We start from the raw sequence: 23,693 nt of genomic DNA, 5'->3' as shown, positions 1-23,693 counted from the left end.
CAGTTGTGCAGCCCTCAGATAACCACCCAACCCACCATTCTTCTTCCTGGCTCAGTCCCACATCCCACTACCCTCTCCCCATCATGTTGGGCTTAAATGATGTCCTGGAGGCTCTGTGTTTACATAGAGCTTTCCTGTGTCCCAGCAGGGGAGCATCATGTGACCAAGTGGTATAGGGGAGAAATACTTTTTGCAGTAGGGAGGGAGGAGGTTCAGTAAAGTGACTAGTAATATAAAGTACAACAGAACACCAGGATGGAAATTACTTACATTGCAGTTACCCCAGAGGCCGCAGTTAGGCTTGGGGCCTCATTGTGCTAGCACTTTACAAATACAAAACAAGACACAACAAATGGATGCAGCGAACAAGGCATGGGAGATGCCAGAAGCTCATTACAAATACTGTATTTTGATAGATATTACTGTACTTCCTTCTCACTCCAGCACCACAGAAGGCTCACAATAAAAAATGGAAAATGCCCCACAGCACTGTCTGCTTGACATATGGCTAAAGTACTGTAGTCATACTGTCTGCCAAGTTTAAATTTTGCTGTCCAACACTTGTTTTATTATGTGAACTATTCCTTACCTTAACCTCATTTAAACATTTCCCGATACTTGTAGTTCCCAGTTAACCTCTGAAACAAAAGTTTAAGTGATGCCGCCGTCCACACGGAAACCCCCCGACCCCCAGCAGTAAAGAGAACTAATACAGCTCCCGGCCTCTACTCCCACAGTCCCGCTCCATCCCCGCCCCGTCCCCCAGCCCATCTCCCTGGCTCCTCCCCCATCCCACCCCTGTCACTTCCCATCCCCTTAGTCCCGCCCCCATCCCTGGTCCCTGGCACACCCCTTGGCCCCTCCTACTTACTCCCAGCCCCTTCCCTTCCCTTCCCTTCCCTCTGGCCCCGCCCAAATCTCTCCCTGCCAGTGGCTGAGTTCGCTCCTCCTTCCATTGGGGCGGGGTCTCTGCCTCCGACGCGTCACTGGCTTCCAGCCCCCCCCCCGACGCTTGGTGATGACCTCACGCAGGCCTTCTCGCCCTCTCCCTGCCGAGGAGTTGTCAGTATGAGGTTACGTCATCAGGAACACGACAGTTTGTGGAGCGGCGGTAGTAGGAGCGTGGCGCGTGCCAAAGTTGTCCGCACGTGCCGCGGCCGGAGCCATGAGCTGCCCCGTGACTTGCGCCGCCTGGGTGCGCAGGGGGGTCGCCAGGGGAACGCCCGACAAGGTGAGAATCCCCGAGCCGGGAACGCGCCTCTTCCCTAGCGCCCCCCCCCCCCCGCCCCGCGCGGGCCGGCGGCCGCCTCGGTGCTGGGCCACAGTCCGTCGCCGCGATGCGTCGGGCTATGCGGGCCCGTCCGGGGCTGGGGGGGGCCGGGCCCTGCGCTCCCCGGCCGCTCGATCTCAGCGCGTTTCCCCTTCTAGGTGCGGCTCTGCGCGGAGGAGCTGAAGCGGCTCATCGGGGAGGCCGCGGAGACGCTGCGGTGAGTGTCCGCCTCCGAACACGCAAATCCCTCCGTGTGCCCCGGGGCAGGGCCTGCCCTACCAGGCAGTGGCGGATCAGGGTGCCCGGGGTACGTTTCGCTGCGCAGCAGCACGGGCCCAGCCCCGCCAGACATACATGGGTGAGATCTGGGTGTCCCCCAGTTTAACTGTGTAGTGTAGGCATGGCCTTGAACAGGCTGTGTGTTGTGTGAGTTATGAGACTGGGAAATGAGGAGGTTACTCATCTGTACTTGCCCACTGGTAAGGAGTGTTGTCAGCTCTCGCAATTACACAAGTCTCTCAACTTTCATGTTAAAAAAGAGTGAGTTTCTAGCCCTGCTGATTGTGGAGCAAAGCTTGAAAATGTGATCCCCTAAAGGCTCAAAAAACAGAAGACAAATACAAGGAATCTCATACTTTTTTTTTTTAATGACATGATTTTTAAACCCATCTTGTAATGGAATTGCCAATACTGCAGACCTGAAAAACAGTTGATGTTAAATAAAGAATACCTATATACATTCACTGAGAAATAGCACAAGACTCATTTTACCTAGGTGGAAGGTAACAGTGTTTATTTGCTAGAAATGATCTTCTGGTCCCCAATCCCACTGGGGCTCTGCATTGGTGCAGTGGTCGGTCAGGACAGATCTGATTGCAGTGTCAGGGCCTGAGTACCCTGAATTCCATGTGCATTCTGGTGAATATTGTCAGCTCCCCTCCACCTGATCTCAGCTTTCATTTTTTAAAAGTCTACCCTTTTCTTTACAAAGAGAGCTTTCAAAATATTAAGCAATTACCATACCAAAATATTAAGTAAGTTTTAATGGCTGTCCCTAAAAATCGCAAATGTTATTTCTGAATTTCTGTTTTTTTAGAAGCTTAACCTTTAACTATTTTTTTTTCTCATTGACTTTATAATTCTACTGCTGTTACCAGTAGCTTTGCACAGATAACTGTAAACTGCATGCAACCTTTTCTTATGGATTCTCTCCCCCATCCCCATTTCAAAAGTATGCAATGCAAGGTTTGAGGAGCCTTTTGTTGGTAATTATGCATTTTGTTAAAATTCAGTGTGGAAGCTTAGAGAATCACATCTAACAACTACAAATGTTACGACCTCTTCATAACATCTTGTACTTTGTAGCATTCATTAGTACTCCAGTCATTTTATTTCTGTACAAAGATCACAAGTCAGATTTAAATTTAGAATATTTAATGATCCTGCTACCAATTTTTACTCTTCTTATGGGTTAAATGTCATATGAAGGGCAAGTGTTGTTTTATAAAATAAGTGACAAAAATAGCTCTTCAGCAAGCTCTTTCAAAACTGAAAGACCTTTGCATTAGATATAGTTCTCTTATAGACCCAAGATTGTGTTCCACCCTTGATCTTTGTGCATTGATGTCAGTGGGAGTTTTGAATGCAGGCGTAGTAAATATGCCCACTTGGGAGCAGTCTCTTGTGAAGTTCTCTCCAGTGTTAGCAGTTGGGTGTCCTCCTGCAAAGTGATGTAATAAAAATAAAAATTCAAGAATTGTTACATTGCTCAACCTGCTGCTGTTCAGACCTCTGCATTTTATATGTTGGCAGAATCTGAATCATTGCCTTAGGGAAGGAAGCTTTGTGAAAGTTTAGGGTATCCGGGATAGGGTTTTTTTCCTGTAGCAAATGTGGTGTGACGCTGGTAAATCTGCTACAGATACTTAACTAATGAAGTGCGTGCTTCTTTTGGAAGGAAGCAAAAAGAATTGTTGGAGCCACTGGAGTCTTTCAAAGAGTGGGTGGGGGTGGTCACATTAGGTAGGAAGACATTTTTAGCAGCTGCATTTTGGGTGGATGAATGAGGGGATGTGATTTTGGTGTTGGGGATACTGGAGAGGTTACTGTAAAGAAAACGGGCGATAATGAAGGCATAAATGAGAATTTCAGCTTATGGGATATAGAGGGAAGATCAGATCTTCAAATGTGGTGGAAGAAAGAGCAAGATTTGGATATAGTCTAGGGTTGTGTGCAGAAGAAAGAGGAGGAATCAAAGATCAAACACACCTATGTGTAAGAGGGAGGATGATAGTGGTGTCACAGTAATGGAAAGGGTAAATGAAGAGGGGTTGGGACACTCAGTTTTAGCCATTTAAAATTGTCGTATTCTGCCAGGAAGGCATACTAGAGAAAATGTCATTGGTAGGCTGAAATGCAGGTCTGGCTAGGAAGAGACAGGGAAGGAGTGGAAAAATAGATTTGAGAGTCATTGGCATAGAAACAATAGTTGAAATCATGTGAGCAGGTATGTTAATATTCCAATACCTCATTACCAGTCCCCCGAGCAATTTAGTGAAAATGTCCCAAACTCTTAACTGACTCACACTGATAATTCAGTGAGTGTTTTTTCCTTATACAGAGAAGAAGTAGATGGTAGTGATGAAGAAGAACATGGACAGGCTGCAGAAGACATCATGGATGTTGCTAGTGGTGAGACAGTTGAGCCTGCTCAAGAAGATGGGGACCAGGAAGAAGACACTGAAAAGCTGAATGATGATGAGCTGGCAGAGTACGGTTTGGATAAATATGATGAAGAGGAGAATACAGGTAATGTCAGTCTATTTCTCCTGTCAAAAGTGCAGCGTAAATGAAGAACCACGTATTTCTCTTTTAGGTTAGGTTAATGCACTTATCGTGAAACTGTTATATAACTTTACAGGTTTCCTCAATAAGTGCTTTTAAATTCAAGGTTTGAAAGGCCCATTAGCCCAGATTCAAGTACAAGTTTGGAGTAAGCTGAGTGGGGCTAAGGAATGGAATAGCTGGAGCTATTGGCCCTTTCCATGAGGGAAGGGAACAAGGCAGAGAGCTGTGGTGGTAAGACTGTAGCTCTCTTAAGATATGTCTACACAGCCCATGGCAGCAAGCCTCCCAATCTGGGTCAACAGACTCAGTCTGGCAAGGCTCATGCTTTTGCTTTAAAAATAGCTGTGTAGACAGTGCTTTGAAATTGTGGCTCTGGCTGGAGCTCAGGCTCTGATGCCTAGGGAGCGGGGTGGGTTTCAGAGCCCAAGCCACAACTTCAAAGCACTCTCTATACAACTATTTTTAGAGTGCTAGTGTGAGCACCGCTACCCCAAGTCTGTTGACCCAGGCTGAGAAGCTGGCTGCTGCAGGCTATGTAGACATACATCATTTGAAACAGCAGCTCCCCTTACTGCAGTTCCGATGCAGAGCAGCTGCAGTGTCTTTGAGTGTGTTTCTTCCAACAATGCAGGTTTACTAGGGAGTTTCTGTTTAGGTTTGGAACCTGTACTTCTATCTAGTTCATTCTTAAGTTTTTGAAACAATGTGCTGCTCTTATATTGAAAGGAAGGCTTCATTATAGCTACAGGCGCAGGAGTTTCTAGTCTGATAGCTCTATCAGAAGCATGGAAAAAAGAGTTGTGTTGTCTCATATATTCAGTGATCACAACTCCATTTATCCAGGGGTGGCCATCATGAGCCTGAAAAGGAGCCAGAATTTACCAATGTACATAGCCAAAGAGCCACAGTAATGTCAGCAGACCCCCCATCATCTCATCTCACCCCCCCTGCTCCCAGCACCTCCCACCCACTAGTAGCCCTGACGATCAGCACCTCCCCCTCCCTCCCTGCACCTCTCAATCAGCTGTTTCGTGGCATGCAGGAGATCTCTGGGGGGAAGGGGTGGAGTGGGGGCAGGGCCTGTGGCAGAGCCAGGGGTTGAGCAGTGAGCGCTCCCCAGCACATTGGAAAGTTGGCGCCTGGAGTCGGTGCCTATACAAGGAGCCACATATTAACTTCTGAAGAGCCGCATGTGGCTCCGGAGCCACAGGTTGGCCACTCCTGATTTATTCCTTTTTAAAAAAATCTTTTCTCCCCTTCCTCTGAAAAAAGCCACTGTTGTGCTTTAACTAATAAATGGTATGTTTGGTCTAAATATTTTTGTTGCCTTATTGGCTTGAGAAGGAAAGTGGCTGCCACTAACTGGGCCATCATTTTATTTTTTTATATATAAAATACACACAGAAGAAGAAATATTTATGTGCATGTGTAATATAAATTCTCCTTCTCCCCAGTCACTTGCCAAAAGTTCACTACTGTGCCGTTTTTTTATTAGATTTTTTTGTTGATAATTAGTGCCCCTTAATTGTGATATACTGAAATTCTCATAGATGCTGTGAGCCTTGGAGACACCTTAGCCGGTCTTACGGTGTATGGGAGTAACGAACGTGATCCTTACGTCACTATTAAAGATACTGTAAGTATATATATATTTTTTAAATATTGTGCGGTCTTTCAAGGTTTAGGCATCTTAAATAGCATAAACTAAATATTACATACAATTTTCAAAAGTGCCTATGGGACTTAGGCTCCTAGATGCCTAAGGCCATGCCTACACTACAGATTTTGGTTGACACAAATTACATTTTCACAAAGCCCCCAAATTATGATAATGCTTGTGTGCATGTATACTTGGCTGCTTGCATCAGGGCTGTGCATACTCAACAGGAGTGCTTGTGTCGATGCGAAGCGTGGTGCACCACGCTTTGCAATCCCAATGTACTGCTGTCCGATGCAATGCCTTCTGGGAAGTTTTTGCAGTGTGTAGTGAGATAAAATGACTTGCCCAGAGATCTCTGGAAATTAGGGCTCATGCATACGAGCAATATAATAACCTGAATGGCCTTATGCCAATATGCAACTTCCTTCATCCATATGTCATAATTTTTGCATCTTTTTAAAAATTCCACAAACCTGTATAGCTCTTTTTGCTGTCTGTCATTTCTGGCAGAAGCAATAAGCCTGCACAGCTCTGCACTGTTCTCATGAACATTGGAAATACAGGATGCATGATCCTCCAGTATTTACAGACCCATAGGAAGAACCACAGCGATGGGGGATATGACTATTTCTTTGAGGACATATTGTTAAGGACATAGCAAAAAAACAGTTCATGGTGTTCACAGAGCAGCTGCAGACCCCAGCGCCCCGCTTCTGGGCCTGGGAAACAAGCACTAACTGGTGGGATCACATCATAATGCAGGTTTGGGATGATGAGCGGTGTCTGCAGAACTTTTGGACATGAAAGGTGACGTTCCCGATCTGCATCCGATGCTCAGCCCAGCCCTCCAGCACATGGACACCAAAATGAGAACTGCACCGATAGTTGAGAAACAAGTGGTGATCACACTCTTGAAGCTTGCAATGCCAGATTGCTACCAGTCAGTGGGAAATCATTTTGGAATTGGAAAATCCATGGTAGGGGCCATTGTCATGCAAGTGTGTAGGACCATTAATCGTCTGCTTCTATTCCGGACTGTGATTCTTGGCAATATGCAATACATAGTGGATAGCTCTGCAGTAATGGAGTTCTTTAATTGCCATGGGGCAATAGGATGCTTCACCAGTATCAATGTGGGCTGGTCAGGGAAGGTGCATGAGGCTCGTATCTTTAAGAACACAGGACTGTTCAGAAAGCTGCAAGCAGGAATATTCTTTTCCAACAGTGGATTATCATTGGTGATATTGAAATACTGTAGAGATCCTGAGGGACCCAGCCTACCCCTTTCTTTCTGGCTTATGAGGCCGTACACTGGCTAACTCAACAGCACTGAGGAAAGATTCAGCTACCACCTCAGCAGGTGCAGAATGACAATTGACTGTGCTTGTGGTAGATTGAAGAGATGCTGGCAGTGTTTACTCACAAGACTGGATCTTAGTGAGAAAATCATCTCAATTGTTATAGCTGCCTGCTGTGTCCTGGATATCTTCCCTAGTACTCTTCTATCTCCTCTTCATCAGGGTCAGGCATTCCATGGATGTAGTGGGGGCACCCTTCAAGGCCGCAACAGCAGCAGCTACCAATAAAACAGACAGATGTATCATTGGATTTACAGCCACAGTGGAAAGTGCGGGTTAAGTTTCAAAACTTCCTTCCCTTATTTTCATAAATCTTTTTAATAAGACATGCTTATTGATACTTCAGCTTTGGAGTTGCCTCTACACAGCACTGCTCTTCAGCCCCAGCCATAGTGTGTATTGCCTGCCAGGAGCGTGGATGGGAATGGAGGAGGGCATTAAGATTTTTGGCTGCATGAAACAATATTTCGGTCCTTATTTCCATGAGTATAGGGCAGTGGCATTGAAGATTGGCACTATTTTCCCCAGGCAGTGGTGATTTTAGCTGATATCTCACTCCTGAAGGTAACAAAGGCACAGAGTACAGCTGCTGCTGGCATCCTGAAGCTGAATGGGCTCGTATGCCACTAGCTTGTTGACTGCAATGGTGCCAGGCGAGCTCATCACGGAATGGCATGGGAAAGTGTCCAACCGCAGAGGAAGAAATAAGGCTGCTGCTCTAGAAACCTTCAGAAGTGGATTGCAGAGAACCTCCATAAAAGTTTCATTGAGATTTCTCAGGAGGATACAAGTGACATCCCTGTAGACAAACAACCTGCTCCACATGCCCTCCCCTCACCAAATCCTACAAGGGAATGAAAAGCTGATAGCAGCTCTACCTCAGTTTTACTACTACCTCTACTTGTATGAGTAAAACAATGAAAAGTCTAAACCTATTTCTTGTTAACTTGGGGATGTGCACTTAAGCAAGGTTCCTTCCCCTTCATCGGGCTCATCCGTCCTTGGTTGGTGTGACTAGCTGGACTCCCCTCCTGCCCCTCCATGTCCTTCTCCTTCTCTCTGTTCACAGCAGGGTTCTTTGTCTTGGTCTGTACGGTACCTGGGGGAGGGGGTGTCTCTGCAAAGTATGGCATGCAGCTTGTAAAAGCTACAGATCTGTAGCTCAGCACCAGATTGATTGTTGGCCTCCCTCTCCTTGTGGTATGCCTGCTGCCATTCCTTCGCTTTCTGTCGCTGATCCCTGTCATACTCCTTCACCTAAAACCCTGTGCGATCTCTTAATGGATGTCCATGTTTCTACTGCTGGTCCATAGCTGTGCTTGCACAGCATCTTCTCACACAGGCCCAGGAGATCCAATACTTCCTGTCTACTCCAGACAGGCGTGTGTCTAGAGCAGGGGTGGGCAAACTTTTTGGCCCGAAGGTCACATTGGGGTTGTGAAACTGTATGGAGGGCTGGATAGGGAAGGCTGTGCCTCCGCAAACAGCCTGGCCTCCGCCCCCTCCCACTTCCCGCCCCGACTACCCCCCTCAGAATCCTGAACCCATCCAATCCCCCTTGCTCCTTGTCCCCTGATCGCCCCCTCCAGGGACCTCCCGCCCCTAACTGCCCCCTGGAACCCTACCCCCTATCCAACCCCTCCCCGTCCCCTGACTGCCCTCTGGGACCTCCTGCCCCTTATCCAACTCCCCCGCTCCCTTACCATGCCGCTCAGAGCAGCAGGAGTTCACAGCCCCGCCACCCAGCCAGAGCCAGCCACGCTGCCCGGCACGAGCAGCGGGCCAGAGCGTGGACGGCGCAGCGAGCTGAGGCTGCAGGGAAGGGGGAACAGCAGGGGAGGGGCTGGGGGCTAGCTTCCCTGGCCGGGAGCTCAAGGGCTGGGCAGAACAATCCCGAGGGCCGTAGTTTGCCCACCTCTGGTCTAGAGCATGCAGATGGCTTGGTCAGTTGCAGACAAGGGGATACTGCTACGTGTTCTTGGTAAGCTCAGCAATCAGGAAAAGGCATTTAAAAATGTGGTGTTTTAAGAAGGGAGTTGACTTCTGGTCTCTGTAGAATGGAGTTAACAATTGTGACCACAGCAGTCATTGTCTGGCATTGTGGGACAGCTGCTAAAGATCTGTTAGGATTGACATAGGTCACACAGCATCTGCACTTGCTCCGCGTCGACCTCTGCAGCTCAATGCCATCCAGGGAAGTGGTTCTACTGCATCACCTTAACGGGGCGCTTATGTCACCTGGGGACAAATTTAAGTGCAGACGCACACACAAATAGGTTGACATAATGCGACTTACATTGACCTAACTTTGTAGTGTAGACCGGGTCTTGAGTTACATTTGAAAATAGGACTTAAACTCCTAAGTCACTTAGGCACTTTTGAAAATTTTACCAGTTGTTGTCAGTGTTCCCTCTAATTTTTCCCACCCATGTGCGGAATGAATTTTGTTATGTGCACCAATATGGAGATGATGCACATCATCTCCGTATTGGTGCACATAACAAAATTCATGTGGCGGAGTGCGGCTGAGGGGTTTGGAGTGTGGGAGGGGGCTCAGGGCTGGGCCAGAGAGTTGGGGTGCCGGGAGGGGGGGGGGGGCTCTGGCTGGGGGTGCAGGCTCTGGGGTGGATGATGGGCTCAGGGCTGGGCCAGAGGGTTGGGTTGCAGGGTGGTGAGGTCTACGCTGGAGGTGCGGGCTCTACGGTGGGGCTGGGGATGAGAGGTTTGGGGTGCAGTGGGGCTCCCTGGGACTACAATGAGGAGAGAGGACTTCCCCTGCCTCCCCCAGCTGTCTCTCCCCGCAGCAGCACCTGGGCAGGGCTAGGCTGGGCTCGGGGAGCATCTCTTCCCGCCGCAGCCCTGAGCGTCTGCGCGGAGTAGGCAGCTGCGCAGCTGCAGAGCTCAGAGAGAACTTAGGTTGTTGTGTCTGTGATCAGTTTGATCACTCTTATTGCTGGCCTGTTAATTTATTTTCCTCCATAGTTTACTAGTTGTAACAGCAAAATTTTGGGAAGTCATTCAATTTGAAAATATGCACATGACTTAATTTTTTTAACATAACACTGAAAGGAACATGGCTGATTTAGGGCTTTTCTACATAGGGACACTCAGGAAAGTTAAGTCAAATTAATTAAAGGTGTGAAGTAAAAACACATTAAAGGGCATTAAACCCCTGTGCGGATACTCTCATTCAAAAGTAAAGTGGCCATAATTTTCTGTAGCTGAATCCCAAAGGGGTTTAACTAATGTGCTTTCATTTCACACCTTTAGTTAATTCAACTTAACTTTCTTCTGAGTATTCTGTGTAGGCATGCCCCCTTAGAAATCACATATCTGAACATTTCTTCGCCGTCATTGTTACAAATAATGGCAAATGTACACTTTAATCCAGTCAAAGTAGTTTCAAAAATTCTGGAAAAGCAGTTAGAGTAGGCTAATAATTTAAAGAGGGCTTGTTAAATTATACAGAAGTTCAGAGTGTGTAGGCCATGTGGGAATGATACCGATGTGTGAGGAAATAGGAACTGAAGAGCTGGTGATTGGGGAGGTGGGGGTCTGGAAAGATTTTGGGCAGCAGGTTGTATTGTGTTAGGGGTACTTCTCAGGAGAAGGTTTCATTTTCAATACTGACACACTCTACTGAATTCATCTAGGCCCACATAAACGTTCCCTCAACTCATTTGATTGTCTAGTCTCACTGCTGTGGCACTTCCCCTCTCCCCTTTACCTTGTAGGATGGCCTCAAGGGCTTGGCTACCTGACCTTTTTCAGTTAGTGGTAAGAATTAATATTCTGTGCTTCAGAAAATTTCTATTTTTTTTTTTTTTTTTTTTTAACTCCTTAAGTTTTCTCCCTCCCTTGGCCCTTAGGAGCAATATGAACAGGAAGATTTTTTGATTAAGCCCAGTGACAATCTGATCATTTGTGGAAGAGTTGATAAGGACCACTGCAGTCTAGAGGTTCACCGTGAGTAAACAATATTTGGTCATAAAAGCAGGCCTTGAAAATACTCTGCTTATCCAGTCTGATCCCTATGGCTTTGCAGGACTGCTTCCTCTGTTGTTCTCCATTTATCCTGGCTTTTGAATAGATGGAGGCATCTGGCACAACTAAATTTCTTGTGCTCTTACCTCTGTAAAATAACTGTTTAACAAACGCTAATGAACCCTGACCTATATAAATATACTGAGAACCTGTACAGTGAAACATCAGCCTGACAATAATACTCTTATCATTCTTATTTTATGAATACACATAAGCAGCAAGTGTCTCTTCTATACCAGATGTTTTAAAATAGTCTCTCAAACACAAATGAAGATGATATAGGGTATGCAAGGCATAAACTGAATCAGTCTGTACTTGATGTAAATAAGTACGTCATTCTTTGGTCTGTTGAATTTGTCACCTAAAGTAAATGTTCTGTGGTGCCTAACATTATATAGAGAGGCTGTAGCTCTATGCTAGAAACTGACAATATCACAAATATAGCTTCCAGACATTATCTCTACACTGGGAATATTAATATTTGCTCCATCTGACTGTGTGGGAATGTACTACGTAGAGTGGCTTATTTTTCTCTCCACTGACATAAGTGTTTTTCAAATTCTCTCTCTTTCAGTTTATAATCATGAAGAGGACTCATTTTATGTACACCATGATATCCTCTTACCTGCATACCCTCTAAGTGTGGAGTGGCTTAATTTTGATCCTAATCCTGATGAATCTCCAGGTAATAAATGTCTTTGGGGTGCCAAAAGAGATCATAGCTGTCTAACAATAGCAATTTTTGAATGTGAACTGCATAATTAACTTAAAATGCTGTGACTAAATCATGGTCTCCTGCAGCAATATTAACGCAGAAGCAAAGCCAAGACATGGGAGGAAAAATTAAACATGGTGGTGAATGTAACAGGGTGCTTACCTCCTGAGTGCCTCCTAGTGGCAGGGTGTGATACTGCAATCTTTGTCCCACTCATGGCACCCCCTGTAGGTTGCTGACCTTGCAAGACAGGTCTTCAGTGGCTCAGCCTTCCAGCCAAATCACACAGTTGAAAAATGAACCCCTTCTGGGGTAGCAAATACACCTCTACCCCGATATAACGTGACCCGATATAACACGAATTCGGATATAACGCAGTAAAGCAGCGCTCCGGGGGGGGGGCGCTGCACGCTCCGGCCAATCAAAGCAAGTTCAATATAACGCAGTTTCACCTATATCGCGGTAAGATTTTTTTTGGCTCCCGAGGACAGTGTTATATCGGGGTAGAGGTGTAGTTCACCAAACTCTCTTCTCACCAGGGTCTTCAGCCCTGTTTCTGGGCCCTTTAAATCTGGCCCTCTGCTCGGGCTTCTGAAGGAGCCTTGTCCCCCTCTTGGGCTTAGGCCCCTTTGCCAGTGGGGGAACCTTGGCCTGCCCACTACTCCAGGTTCCAGCCCAGGAGTCCTATAAACAGCAGTCACATACTGCTTCCTTCACTTAGTTGTTGCTGCATTCCTTGGGACTCTTCCTACCTGGTCCCTTTACCTTTGCCCATTACCTTAGGGTTAAAGTTCTCAGGTATTTTCTCTCTCCCAGGTCCAGTAAATGCAGCCCATCAAGCTCTTTTCTCCAAAGAGGAGCACCCTTCCTCATCTCTCTAGTCCAAGCCAGGAACTGACCTGCTAAGGTCCTGCATCTCCTTTTATCTGAGCCTGCTGGGCTCTTGATTGGCTGCTTCCTTCTGGTTTTTCTAGGGTGGCCTGGAGGACCCACCTTCATTGCTTCTTCCTGGGGCAGGGTGTAGTAGGACCTCAGTGCCTCCAGCAGGGGGCCACAAAGGGCCGGGTACACCCCATCACAGTGAACAGTTTTTTGTTTTTTTTTAGCGCTGTAAATGCTTATGTATATATATGCAGGGTTCTTTTAGTAATGTCATTATACCAAATGACTAAACTAAAACACCATTACTAATACCAATGGCAAACCAAATCTACTAGGCAGACTAAAGGAAAACTTTTCTTTAGACTTCTTGTTTGTAAATGTGTTTGGTTTTGTTCAGAGAAGACGTGGCCAACAGAGTCAATCAAATTTATTTTAAAATAACACACTAAAAATTATATTTTATAATTTGGGGTGCTGTACATATTTTTCTTTGAATTTTTATCATTAATTCTACGAAAGGGACGGTACGTACATAAAAAAGTTGGCTCTGAGTGTAATTGTATGACAGGATTACTTGTGATGGTAAGGGGCAGGGCTCAACAGCCCTGGGGCTCACTTCTGGTTTATGTTCTATGTTCTTAAAGCTCATGCTTCAGGGTTTCAGCCAGCCACTGCTCATGGCAGGGTCGTGAAGGGATTTTTCGCCCCCAATGTGTTCTGGAAGGTTGGGGTTTTTTTTTAATCTTTTTCCTCTGAAGCCTCGGATGACCATGGCTAGAGAAGGGACATTGCATGGTCTGGGCTAGGGCTCTGAGGTGGCACTGAGCATTCTCTCTCTCTCTCTCTCTCTCTCTCTCTCAGAGGTGCTTGGCTGGCCAGTTCTTGCCGACAAGCTCTAGTACAAGGGTGGGCAAACTACGGCCCGCGGGCCCCGCGATGCTCTCCAGAAGCGGCCGGCACCACTTCCCTGAGGCCCCCAGGCGGGGGCGCTGAGGGCTGTGTGCGTTGCTCTTGCCTCCAGGCACCGCCCCCCTCAGCTTCCATTGGCCGGGAACAGGGAACCGCGGTCAATGGGAGCTTCGGGGGAGGTACCTGGAGGCGCAGCAAGGGCAGCACACACGGAGCCCTCCACCCTCCCTCGTGCGGGGCCGGGGACAGGGCAGGCAGGCAGAGAGCCTGCCCTGGCCCTGGTGCGTGCCGCTGCCACCCTGGAGCGTGCCGCTGCCACCCTGGAGCCCGAAGCCCTCCTGCACCCTGCCCCCCAGCTCCCTGCCCTAAGCCCCCTGCCTGCACCTCGCACCCCTCCTGCACCCCAACCCCCTGCCCTGAGCCCCCTGCTTCACCCTGAACCCCCCAACCCCCTGCCCTGAGCCTCCTTGTACATCCTGCACCCCAACCCCCTTCCCTGAGCCCCCTGCTGCACCCCTGCCGCACCCTGCACCCCTCCTGCACGCCAGCCCCCTTCCCTGAGCCCCCTCATACACCCCGCACCCCTCCTCTGCCCAATCCCTTGCCCTGAGCCCCTTCCTGCACACCACACCCCCTCCCACACCCCACACTCCCTCCCGCACCCCAACCCCCTGCCCCGGCCCTGCATACAATTTCCCCACCCAGATGTGGCCCTCGGCCCAAAAAGTTTGCCCACCCCTGGTTTAGTAGATCACCATATATGGGGTCGGGAAGGAATTTCCCCTCAAGTCAGATTGGCAGTAATGTTGGGGGATTTTCACCTTCCTTTGCAGTGCCTTGGTGCAGGATTATCTGGTACATCTCACTTAATTGTTTCCCTGCCACTGCAGGGGCATTGCACACTGGTGCACCTTGGTCCCTCCTATTCTGTGCCTGTGGCACATAATAGTCTGATCTCCTTGGAAAGTAATACTTTGGTCTCATTTCGGATGTTGGATTTGGTGTGTGGGTGCTGGGTGGAGTGGTGGCAGCGGCGTGTGCTATACAGGAGGTCATACAAGATGATCTAATGGTCCCTTCTGGCCTTAAACTCTCGAACTCTTACATATCTTTTTGCAGGCAATTTCTGCTGATGTATTTCTGCTCATGTAAGTAATGGACACTTAACCACGTACAACTGGTAAAAATATGCCATTGAAAGACTCTGGACACATAGGCATTAATTTAAAATAAGTAATGAAATAGACAGCTTGGTTGTATCACCCTGCACTCTTTGCGTATGTTAATCTAAATAAACACTATAGCTGGTATTTGGTTTTCTTTCTGCAGGAAATTATGTTGCAGTGGGTAACATGACCCCTGTTATTGCGATCTGGGACCTTGATATAGTGGATTCTCTAGAGCCAGTCTTTTCCCTTGGAAGTAAAAAAGAAAAGAAGAAGAAGAAGAAAAAGGGAAAGAAGGTAAATAATGCGTGTCTGCTGATCTGTTTAGATTGTAAAAGCTGCAGGCAGGGACCATGTCTTTGTCTTGTAAAGTTGTGAGCCCAGTAATGCACACAGATACTTGCATCTTTAATTTAAAAAAAAAAAAGTATAAGGTTTGGTTTAGTTACCTTTGCCAGAGACACTGCATCTGAAAGATACTATTTGGGCAGTTCACAGAAACTCTAAACATGGCTCTATCCAAATAGCTGCTAATTTATATATCATCCAGCTCAAGAGCCCACTCTTCTGAGTAATTGAGAAAAGGATTTACTTTTTTACCCCCTCAGACCTTTAGATCGTAGAAGGCCCAATGGAGAAGAGTAATGATTCTATGTAACTTGCTGCTGAAAAGTTTGGATATATACAACTAATGTTTGCAGTAGCATTTCATTAATTTAAAAATCTAGAGGATCTCTCTCACTTACAGGTTACTGGGTTGGGGAGGGAAAAATAGGAGGAGGAAGGATCCTGGAGGACTCCCATTTACTCAGAACAATGTTCTATGTAGCTTAACTCTTTCATTTCTTAATTAAAAAAAAAGGGGGGGGGGGCGGGGTAAGCATTAGGAGGTAGTGAATCAATGTTGATTGAGGAGAAGGGGGCAGAGTGGGAACCAGAACAATGGGAGTGAGCAGAGAGAATGTGGGGACCCAAAGACGCTCCATGCCAACTGGTGAATATTTGAATCTGTGCCAGCTGGTGAAAGGGAGTAGCTATTGCTGCATGCTGGCCAGATAAGGGAAGAAAGGGGAGAAGAGGCAAGCTGAGAGGAGGTGCTGCAGAGGCAGCTCTGTACAGAGAGCATTTCAGCAGGTGGGAATACGTTGAATTATCACGCTGTTCCTAATCTGCGCATATAACAGGACGTTAATAAAGACATGATTTTTCCTGGAAGCTATAACTTTTTTAAACCTCTTTAAAATGTATCTGTCTACAGAATTCATCTACAGAAGGGAATCAGGATGGGCATACTGATGCAGTTCTTGACCTTTCATGGAATAAGCAAAACAGGTAAAAGAACACTTGAATGATTACAGACAGATAACTCTAAATTAGTGTACATGGTTTTGTATGAAATATTTATACATACCTATAACTTTATTGCTTAAAGATCAACTTAATGTAGTGCAGAAGTTAATCCAGCTGAAAAGTACTTGAATTCTACACAAGCGAAAATTGAGACTGCCTCAGTTTTTATCAACAGGCAGGGAGGAGCGAGATCCTCCTCTCTGTGCACTGAAGCTATGAAACTATGGGATTTGTGCATAGCTCATCAGATGCAAATTTCAGCAGTCTACCTCACAGGTATTCAGAACACCACACCCAATATCTTCAGCAGACACTTCTCACAGGATTACGAATGGGAGCTAAACATCGAAGTTCTGCATAGTATATTCCGAAGATGGGGGCTGCCAGAGTTCCAGGAACAGGAAGTATCCTCGTTTCTGCGCAAGAGGGTTTGGGCAACCACTCCTTGGGAGACGCCATTCTTCTATCTTGTGTTTCCTCCAGCACTACTGATACTAAGGGTGATGAACAAGATAAGACAGGACAGAGCCAGATTTATCCTGATAGTGGCAACCTGGCTGAGACAAGCTTTGTACCCTTACCTGCTTCATATGTGTGTCCAACCGTCGTTCAAGCTCCTGACCGTTCTACATTTCCTGTCACAGGATGTGGGTTGTGTGTTTCATCCCACTCTAGTGGTTCTCCGCCTGATGGTGTGGCTTCCAGATGGTTTACGGGGTTAGAATCCTCCTGCTCTATAGAAGCACAGCAGGTCTTACTGAAAGAGATCAACCCACATTACTTACCTGCAGAAATGGAGGAGATTCTTCTATTGGCATTGCTGCCTCCAGCCTGATTTGGTGCCACTTTGTCATCCTGGTTTACATGTTGGATCTAAAGAAATTGGGATTATCAATTAGTTTGATTTAAATTCCATTTGGCTGCAATATCAACCTTCATCCTCCAGTAGAAGGATTCTCTATATTTGCTCATCCAGTATTGTTTAGGTTTAGTAAGGGTTTGGAGACTCTCTATCCGCAAATTAGAAACCCTATCCCAACTTGGGACCTCAACCTGATACTCAGTTACCTTATGAGACCTCCATTCGAGCCAATGGCAACCTGTTGTCTGTTGCATTTATCTATAAAGATGGACTTTTTAGTAGCTATCATGTCAGCCCGTAGCGTCGTGGATATTGGAGCCCTAATGGCAGATTGCCCCCCATCCCCACCCCTTACGGTCTTCTTTAAGGACAAGGTCTCTTTACATCCATACCCTAAATTCTTACCTAAGATTCTATCGGAGCTCTGCCTTAATCAGTCCATTCATCTACCAGTATTTTTGCTGAAGCCACATGGTTCTCTACAGGAATCCTGTTTATACATTCTGGATGTTAGAAGGGCATTAATCTTCTACTTAGATAGGACCCAGCAATATAGGAAGTCACCTAAGCTCTTCATTTCTTTCATGAATAGATTCACAGGGTTCTCGATTTCTACTCAGAGACTGTTGAGGTGGCTATCTGGATGTATTATTATTATCACTTGTTACGATACTGCAAGCGTTCATCCCCTCCTTCCCCCCCCCCCCCCCCCCCAAAAAAAGTGTGATAGCATATTCAGTTAGATCACAGGCAATAAATATCTATGGCATTACCGAAGTATGTACCAGTATCTGAAATATTTAGGGCTGCTACATGGGCTTAGGTGCATATGTTTTCATAACATTACGCCCTGGTCCAAGCTGTCAGATTCAATGCAGCATTTGGTTCTGCAGTACTGTTGGCAGCACGTGATTCTATTCTGAAGCTCCCTCCTCCATCAGGGGAAACTGTTTGGAAGCCACCAGAAGTGGAGCAACCATCAGGACAGTACTTGAAGAAGAAGATGAGATTGCTCACTTTGTGCAGTAACAGCGGTTCTTCAAGATGTCTATCCCTATGGGTGCTACACTACCCGCCCTCCTCCCCATCTGCTTCAGACTGTTCCTTAGGGGGCGTTTGGGTGGAGAAGGAACTGAGGGCACTTTGCCCATCCACTCTATATAGCCTTGGTATCCAGCATGAGGAGCACATAGGGCGTGTGCACAGGCCGAACGGGCACTGCTAACTGAAAATCTCTGATCAAGGCCTCAAGAAGCACATGCACACCTGAAGTAGAGCACCCATAGGCACCCACATCTCAAAGAACCGCAGTTACTGCACAAGGTGATTAACCCCTTCTTCCTATCACCTAGGTTGGTTTTTCAATAACACAATTAGTACAGGATCCTCAGCCAGGGTCTTGTAAATGGCTTTTCCAATTAGATACAGTATGATCTTTTCCTCCTGCTGCTAACTCTCTCTGAGGATACACTTGTCAGTTCTGCATACTCATTTTCAGCAGCTGTCAGCAATCTCCTCTGAAAACTCCTGGTTTTATCCAGATATTACAGATGAAAAAATTCTCCTGTAGATATTCACTGAACATACAAGAAATTATTAGATGTTAATTGGCCATGTGTTGTCTACTGCAAAAAGAATGAGTCAAATGACTACGGTGAATGTAAGAAATGATTTAGTGATGGCTCAGTCAATGGTACTCAGTTTGTCTGCAATCGTTCAGCCTTTATCATGGCTAACACCAGCAGCGTGTAACTAGAAAGTCACTTTCATGATGACTAAAAGCAGCTGATCTTTGTAGGAGTAATTTGAGTGACCTTGTATAATATTAAGCCCCTGTACGAAGCTGAATAAGTGATTGGCATTCCTGGTTCTATAGTGTACTGAGTAATATAACCTTTTTGACACCAATGGATGTTGCAGGAAAAACGAATCCTGAAATGCAAAGGTTGGGTGCAAGTCAAGAACTCAAAGAGCAATCTTAGTGCAGCATTTTAAATTGCATTTTAAAAAGTAAGACAAGCTATGACAGCTGCCTACAAATCGCTTTCTGGCTGAAGGGCCTCACTGGCATTATTTGTAAAATGTCCTTGTAATCTGTACTGTGCCTTTTGTAAATTTCCCCTCTGTGGCGTCACTTTGGGGGAACAGTATTTTGGAGGAATGTTAGATGTCTTTCAGTCAAGAACTTCATTCTAATATGGAAAGCGGGGGGGAAGGCTTCAAACTGTGTTAGATTTTATAATTTAACACCTTTAGACAAATAAGGGTGATTTTTGTTGTGCATTTAATAAATCTCTGACACTGCTGCTTGGGCTTTGTCTGATTCAAGTTCTTATCTCTGTATGTACAGCCCTTACCACCATTAATTTTTAAATATGAAACGAGGGCCCAAATGTAAAAACCTTGCAAGTAGCTCCTTTGACTTCAGTAGGATGACTTGTTAGAGTAAGATACTCTATGAGGAGAGTTGCAGGTTCGGGCTGTTAATTTAGTTAGTGGAGAGTCTGAAGAGGAAAGTACTTGCCAAAAATGGGTTTGTTTGTCTCTTAGCTATGTCAATACAATATTCAAATCTATACTGTGTAGCTCATATTTAAAAACCCCATCTTAAAATGTACAGAAAGGAATAAGTCCTCAAACTTCTTAGTTATATCACTGGTACCATATAATTGACGGGAGAATATTTTTTTGGGGAGGAGAGGGGGGAGAAACACACAACTGTATGAACAGTACACTAAAGGTATATCCCTTCAGTACAATAGTGGATTTTCTGTTCAGAAAATTGTAACACATTGCTATTAAATACCGAATGTTATATTCTTCTGCCAGATTATCTTTTATGCTTGAAGGTTGTAGGCTGAAGACCTGGGCTTACTTGAAATCAGAATCAGGCTGTGTATTTATGACTTAGGGCCACTATTTGTTCACATATATGTAAATGTCTAAAGCTGTTGCTTTTGTATGTTGTTAGAAATGTGTTAGCAAGTGCTTCAGCTGACAACACTGTAATTCTGTGGGATATGTCCGTGGGTAAACCGGCAGCGAACCTTACTTTACATATGGACAAGGTATGTGGATATTGTTATATTTCTTCTGTTGTAAAATATAGAAAAAAATCAAACTGCAACTTATAACATTGAAAGCTTAGTGGCAAACACTAATGTTGCAAAACTGCTTTGGTTATAACCACCATGTCAAACGTTCATAATTTTCTGAGTGAATCACTTTTGTGGATTACACTATTTGGTCTCTGTCAAAATCTGATTCATTTTATCCTTTGGAAAGTTTGAGGGAATATTTGACTCAGCTTTTTAGGGCGTCTTAAAATGCTTTTCATCTAAATGTAACCCCATGACTGTTTTAAGACAAGGAGAAGCCTAAAAGTGCTGTCATAAGTGACAGAAGAATCGACCCGCAAGAATGGGCTGCTAGATTGTCAGTAGTTCCTTTATAGGACAATGAGTAATGGTAACAATGTTTCTAGCACAGGTACGTTTTAATTAGGGCTGTCAATTAATCGCTGTTAACTCACGTGAGTAACTCAAAAAAATTAATCGCAATTAATCGCATTGTTAAACAATAGAATATCAATTGAAATTTATTAAATATTTTGCATGTTTTTCTACATTTTTAATATATTGATTTCTGTTGCAACACAATACAAAGTATACAGTGCTCACTTTATATTTTTTATTACAAATATTTGCACTGTAAAAATGATAAAAGAAATAGTATTTTTCAATTCACCTCACAAATACTGTAGTGCAAGCTCTTTATTGTGAAAGTGTTATTTACAAATGTAGATTTTTTTATTTTATTTTTTTTTTGGTTAGATAACTGCACTTAAAAACAAAACAATGTAAAACTTTAGAGCTTACAAGTCCACTCAGTCCTACTTCTTGTTCAGCCAATCGCTAAGACAAACAAATGTTTATGTTTACGGGAGATAATGCTGCCTGCTTCTTATTTACAAGGTCACCTAAAAGTGAGAACAGACGTTTGCATGGCACTGTTGTAGCCGGCATCACAAGGTATTTACGCACCAGATATGCTAAACATTTATATGCCCCTTCATGCTTCAGCCACTATTCCAGAGGACACACTTCTGTGCTGATGACGCTTGTTTAAAAAAATAATGCTTTAATTAAATTTGTGACTGAACTCCTTGGGGGAGAATTGTATGTCTCCTGTTCTATTTTACCTGCATTCTGCCATATATTTCATATTATAGCAGTCTCGGATGATGACCCAGCACGTTGTTCGTTTTAAGAACACTTTCACAGCAGATTTGACAAAATGCAAAGAAGGTACCAATGTGAGATTTCTAAAGATAGCTACAGCACTCAACCCAAGGTTTAAGAATCTGAAGTGCCTTCCAAAATCTGAGAGGGATGAGGTGTGGAGCATGCTTTCAGAAGTCTTAAAAGAGCAACACTCAGATGCGAAAACTACAGAACTCAAACCACCAAAAAAGAAAATCAACCTTCTGCTTGTGGCATCTGACTCAGATGATGAAAATGAACATGAACATGTGTTGGTCCACTCTGCTTCAGATTGTTATTGAGCAGAATCTGTCATCAGCATGGACACATGTCCTCTGGAATGGTGGTTGAAGCATGAAGGGAGATATGAATCTTTAGCACCTCTGGCACGTAAATATCTTGCAACACCAGCTACAACCGTGCCATGTGAACATCTGTTCTCACTTTCAGGTGACATTGTAAACAAGAAGCGGGCAGCGTTATCTCCTGCAAATTGTAACCAAACTTGTTTGTCTGAGCGATTGGCTGAAGTAGGACTTAGTGGACTTGTAGGCTCTAAAGATTTACATTGTTTTGAATGCAGTTTTTTTGTACAAATTTCTGTTTGTTTGTAAGTTCAACTTTCATGATAAAGAGATTGCACTACAGCAGTGGTTTTCAAACTGTGGGTCGCGACCCAGTACTGGGTCGCGGAATGTAAGGCACTGGGTCGCAGCGGCTCTGGTCAGCACCGCCGACTGGGCTGTTAAAAGTCCCGTTGGCAGTGCTGCCCTGCTAAGGCAGGCTAGTCCCTACCTGACACCACACTGCACCCCGGAAGCGGCCAGCAGCAGGTCCAGATCCTAGGCGGGGGAGCCACAGAGCTCCGCACACTGCCTGCGCCCCGAGCACCAGCTTCTGGCCAATGGGAGCTGGGAGTGGGGCGGTGCCTGCGGGCGAGAGCCGCATGGAGCCACTTGCATGCCTCCGCCTAGGAGCCGGACCTGCTGCTGGCCGCTTCCGGGGTCCAGTGCAGTCTGCGGTGCCAGGACAGGCAGGAAGCCTGCCTTAGCACCCTCACTGCGCTGCTGACTGGGAGCCGCCCGAGGTAAGCCCATGCCCCAACCCCGCACCCCAATCCCCTGCCCCAGACCTGAGCCCCCTCCCAAATCCAGAGCCCCTTCCTGCACCCCAAGCCCCTCATCCCCGGCCCCAGCCCAGAGCTCTGACCCCCTCCCTGCACCCCAACCCTCTGCCCCAGCCCTGAGCCCCCTCCCACACCCCAAACCCCTCATCCCCAGCTCCGTTGGGTCGCGAGCATCAACAATTTTCTTCAACTGGGTCGCCAGAAAAAAAGTTTGAAAACCACTACACTACTTGTATTAGGTGAAATGAAAAATACTGTTTCTTTTGTTTTTTACAGTGCAAATATTTGTAATAAAAATAAATATAAAATGAGCACTGTACACTTTGTATTCTGTGTTGTAATTGAAATCAATATATATGAAAATGTAGAAAACATCCCAAAAAAATTAAATAAATGGTATTCTATTATTGTTTAACAGCGTGATTAATCTTTTTAATCGCTTGACAACCCTAGTTTGAATATGTGGCACCTAGATATTATGATGACAGGTGCTTTAGAAATACTTAGCTCTTTTTGTAATTAAAATGTGAAAATTATTAATATAATCCCAATCATCTAGTCAACGTAGATCAGTAGATCACTGCTCTTGGAAAACTTCTCATGTCTCTTTTTTTTGCTACTGCATGCATAGTTATACAGTTGTTTTTGTCCAACTGGAAGCAGATTTTTTTTACCTGCCCCAGCTTATTTTTTGAAGATTTTTGGCAAATCGTGTATTTCTAGTTTCACCTCTGGTGAGGTCCTCTTGGAAATCTAAAATATACATCTTCTATATTGCTAGATGCATACTCTGCTTTGTGAAAAGGTCTTGAGTACCAACAAGTATAACAGAGTTATATGGAATAGTGCTGTACCTTATCCTGCATGACACTGACTGAAACAGATGTTCTGTATGTATTTTAAATCCCAGTGTGTGTTTCTAAAACTTTCAATGTCCTTATTAGGTCCAGACACTACAATTTCATCCATTTGAAACACAGACGCTTGTTTCTGGATCTTATGATAAGTAAGTGGGGAAATATTTGCGTTTCGCACTATTGTAGGTGGGTCTGGTAGCACCACATTTTATTCAGGTTGCTGGATACTTCCTATTATAAAACCTCATTTTCTGTAGCTTATAACTTTGCCAAATTTTAACTGTTTGGGATGAAGTTTTCCATGCCAGGTGTCTGCCTCATGCTTATTCTTAATTAATTAATTAATTAATTAATTCAGCCAGAATGGTTTGGCTGCTTCCAAAAA

At 45.2% G+C, this 23,693-nt stretch overlaps 1 protein-coding gene across 2 annotated transcripts in view; it reads left to right on the top strand.

Moving 5' to 3' along the window:
• The first annotated feature begins 1,165 nt into the window (after positions 1–1,165).
• The window catches only part of PWP1 (PWP1 homolog, endonuclein), a 31,777-nt gene continuing 9,249 nt past the window's right edge, over positions 1,166–23,693 (top strand). The window contains exons 1-10 of one of the 2 annotated variants that reach the window (XM_065415233.1): positions 1,166–1,231; positions 1,429–1,487; positions 3,891–4,078; positions 5,668–5,753; positions 11,005–11,101; positions 11,754–11,864; positions 15,015–15,148; positions 16,110–16,183; positions 20,035–20,131; positions 23,396–23,457. In XM_065415233.1, coding sequence (XP_065271305.1) covers positions 1,166–1,231; positions 1,429–1,487; positions 3,891–4,078; positions 5,668–5,753; positions 11,005–11,101; positions 11,754–11,864; positions 15,015–15,148; positions 16,110–16,183; positions 20,035–20,131; positions 23,396–23,457 — 974 coding nt within the window. Of the gene's footprint in view, positions 1,232–1,428; positions 1,488–3,890; positions 4,079–5,667; positions 5,754–11,004; positions 11,102–11,753; positions 11,865–14,804; positions 14,834–15,014; positions 15,149–16,109; positions 16,184–20,034; positions 20,132–23,395; positions 23,458–23,693 lie in introns of those variants that run through there. The other variant, XM_065415241.1, reaches the window with a different exon arrangement.

Source organism: Emys orbicularis, chromosome 1 (genome assembly GCF_028017835.1).
Source record: "Emys orbicularis isolate rEmyOrb1 chromosome 1, rEmyOrb1.hap1, whole genome shotgun sequence".
Classification (NCBI taxonomy): domain Eukaryota; kingdom Metazoa; phylum Chordata; order Testudines; family Emydidae; genus Emys; species Emys orbicularis.
Note: the sequence above shows the minus strand (reverse complement) of the source record. Positions and strands in the feature narration are given on the sequence as shown.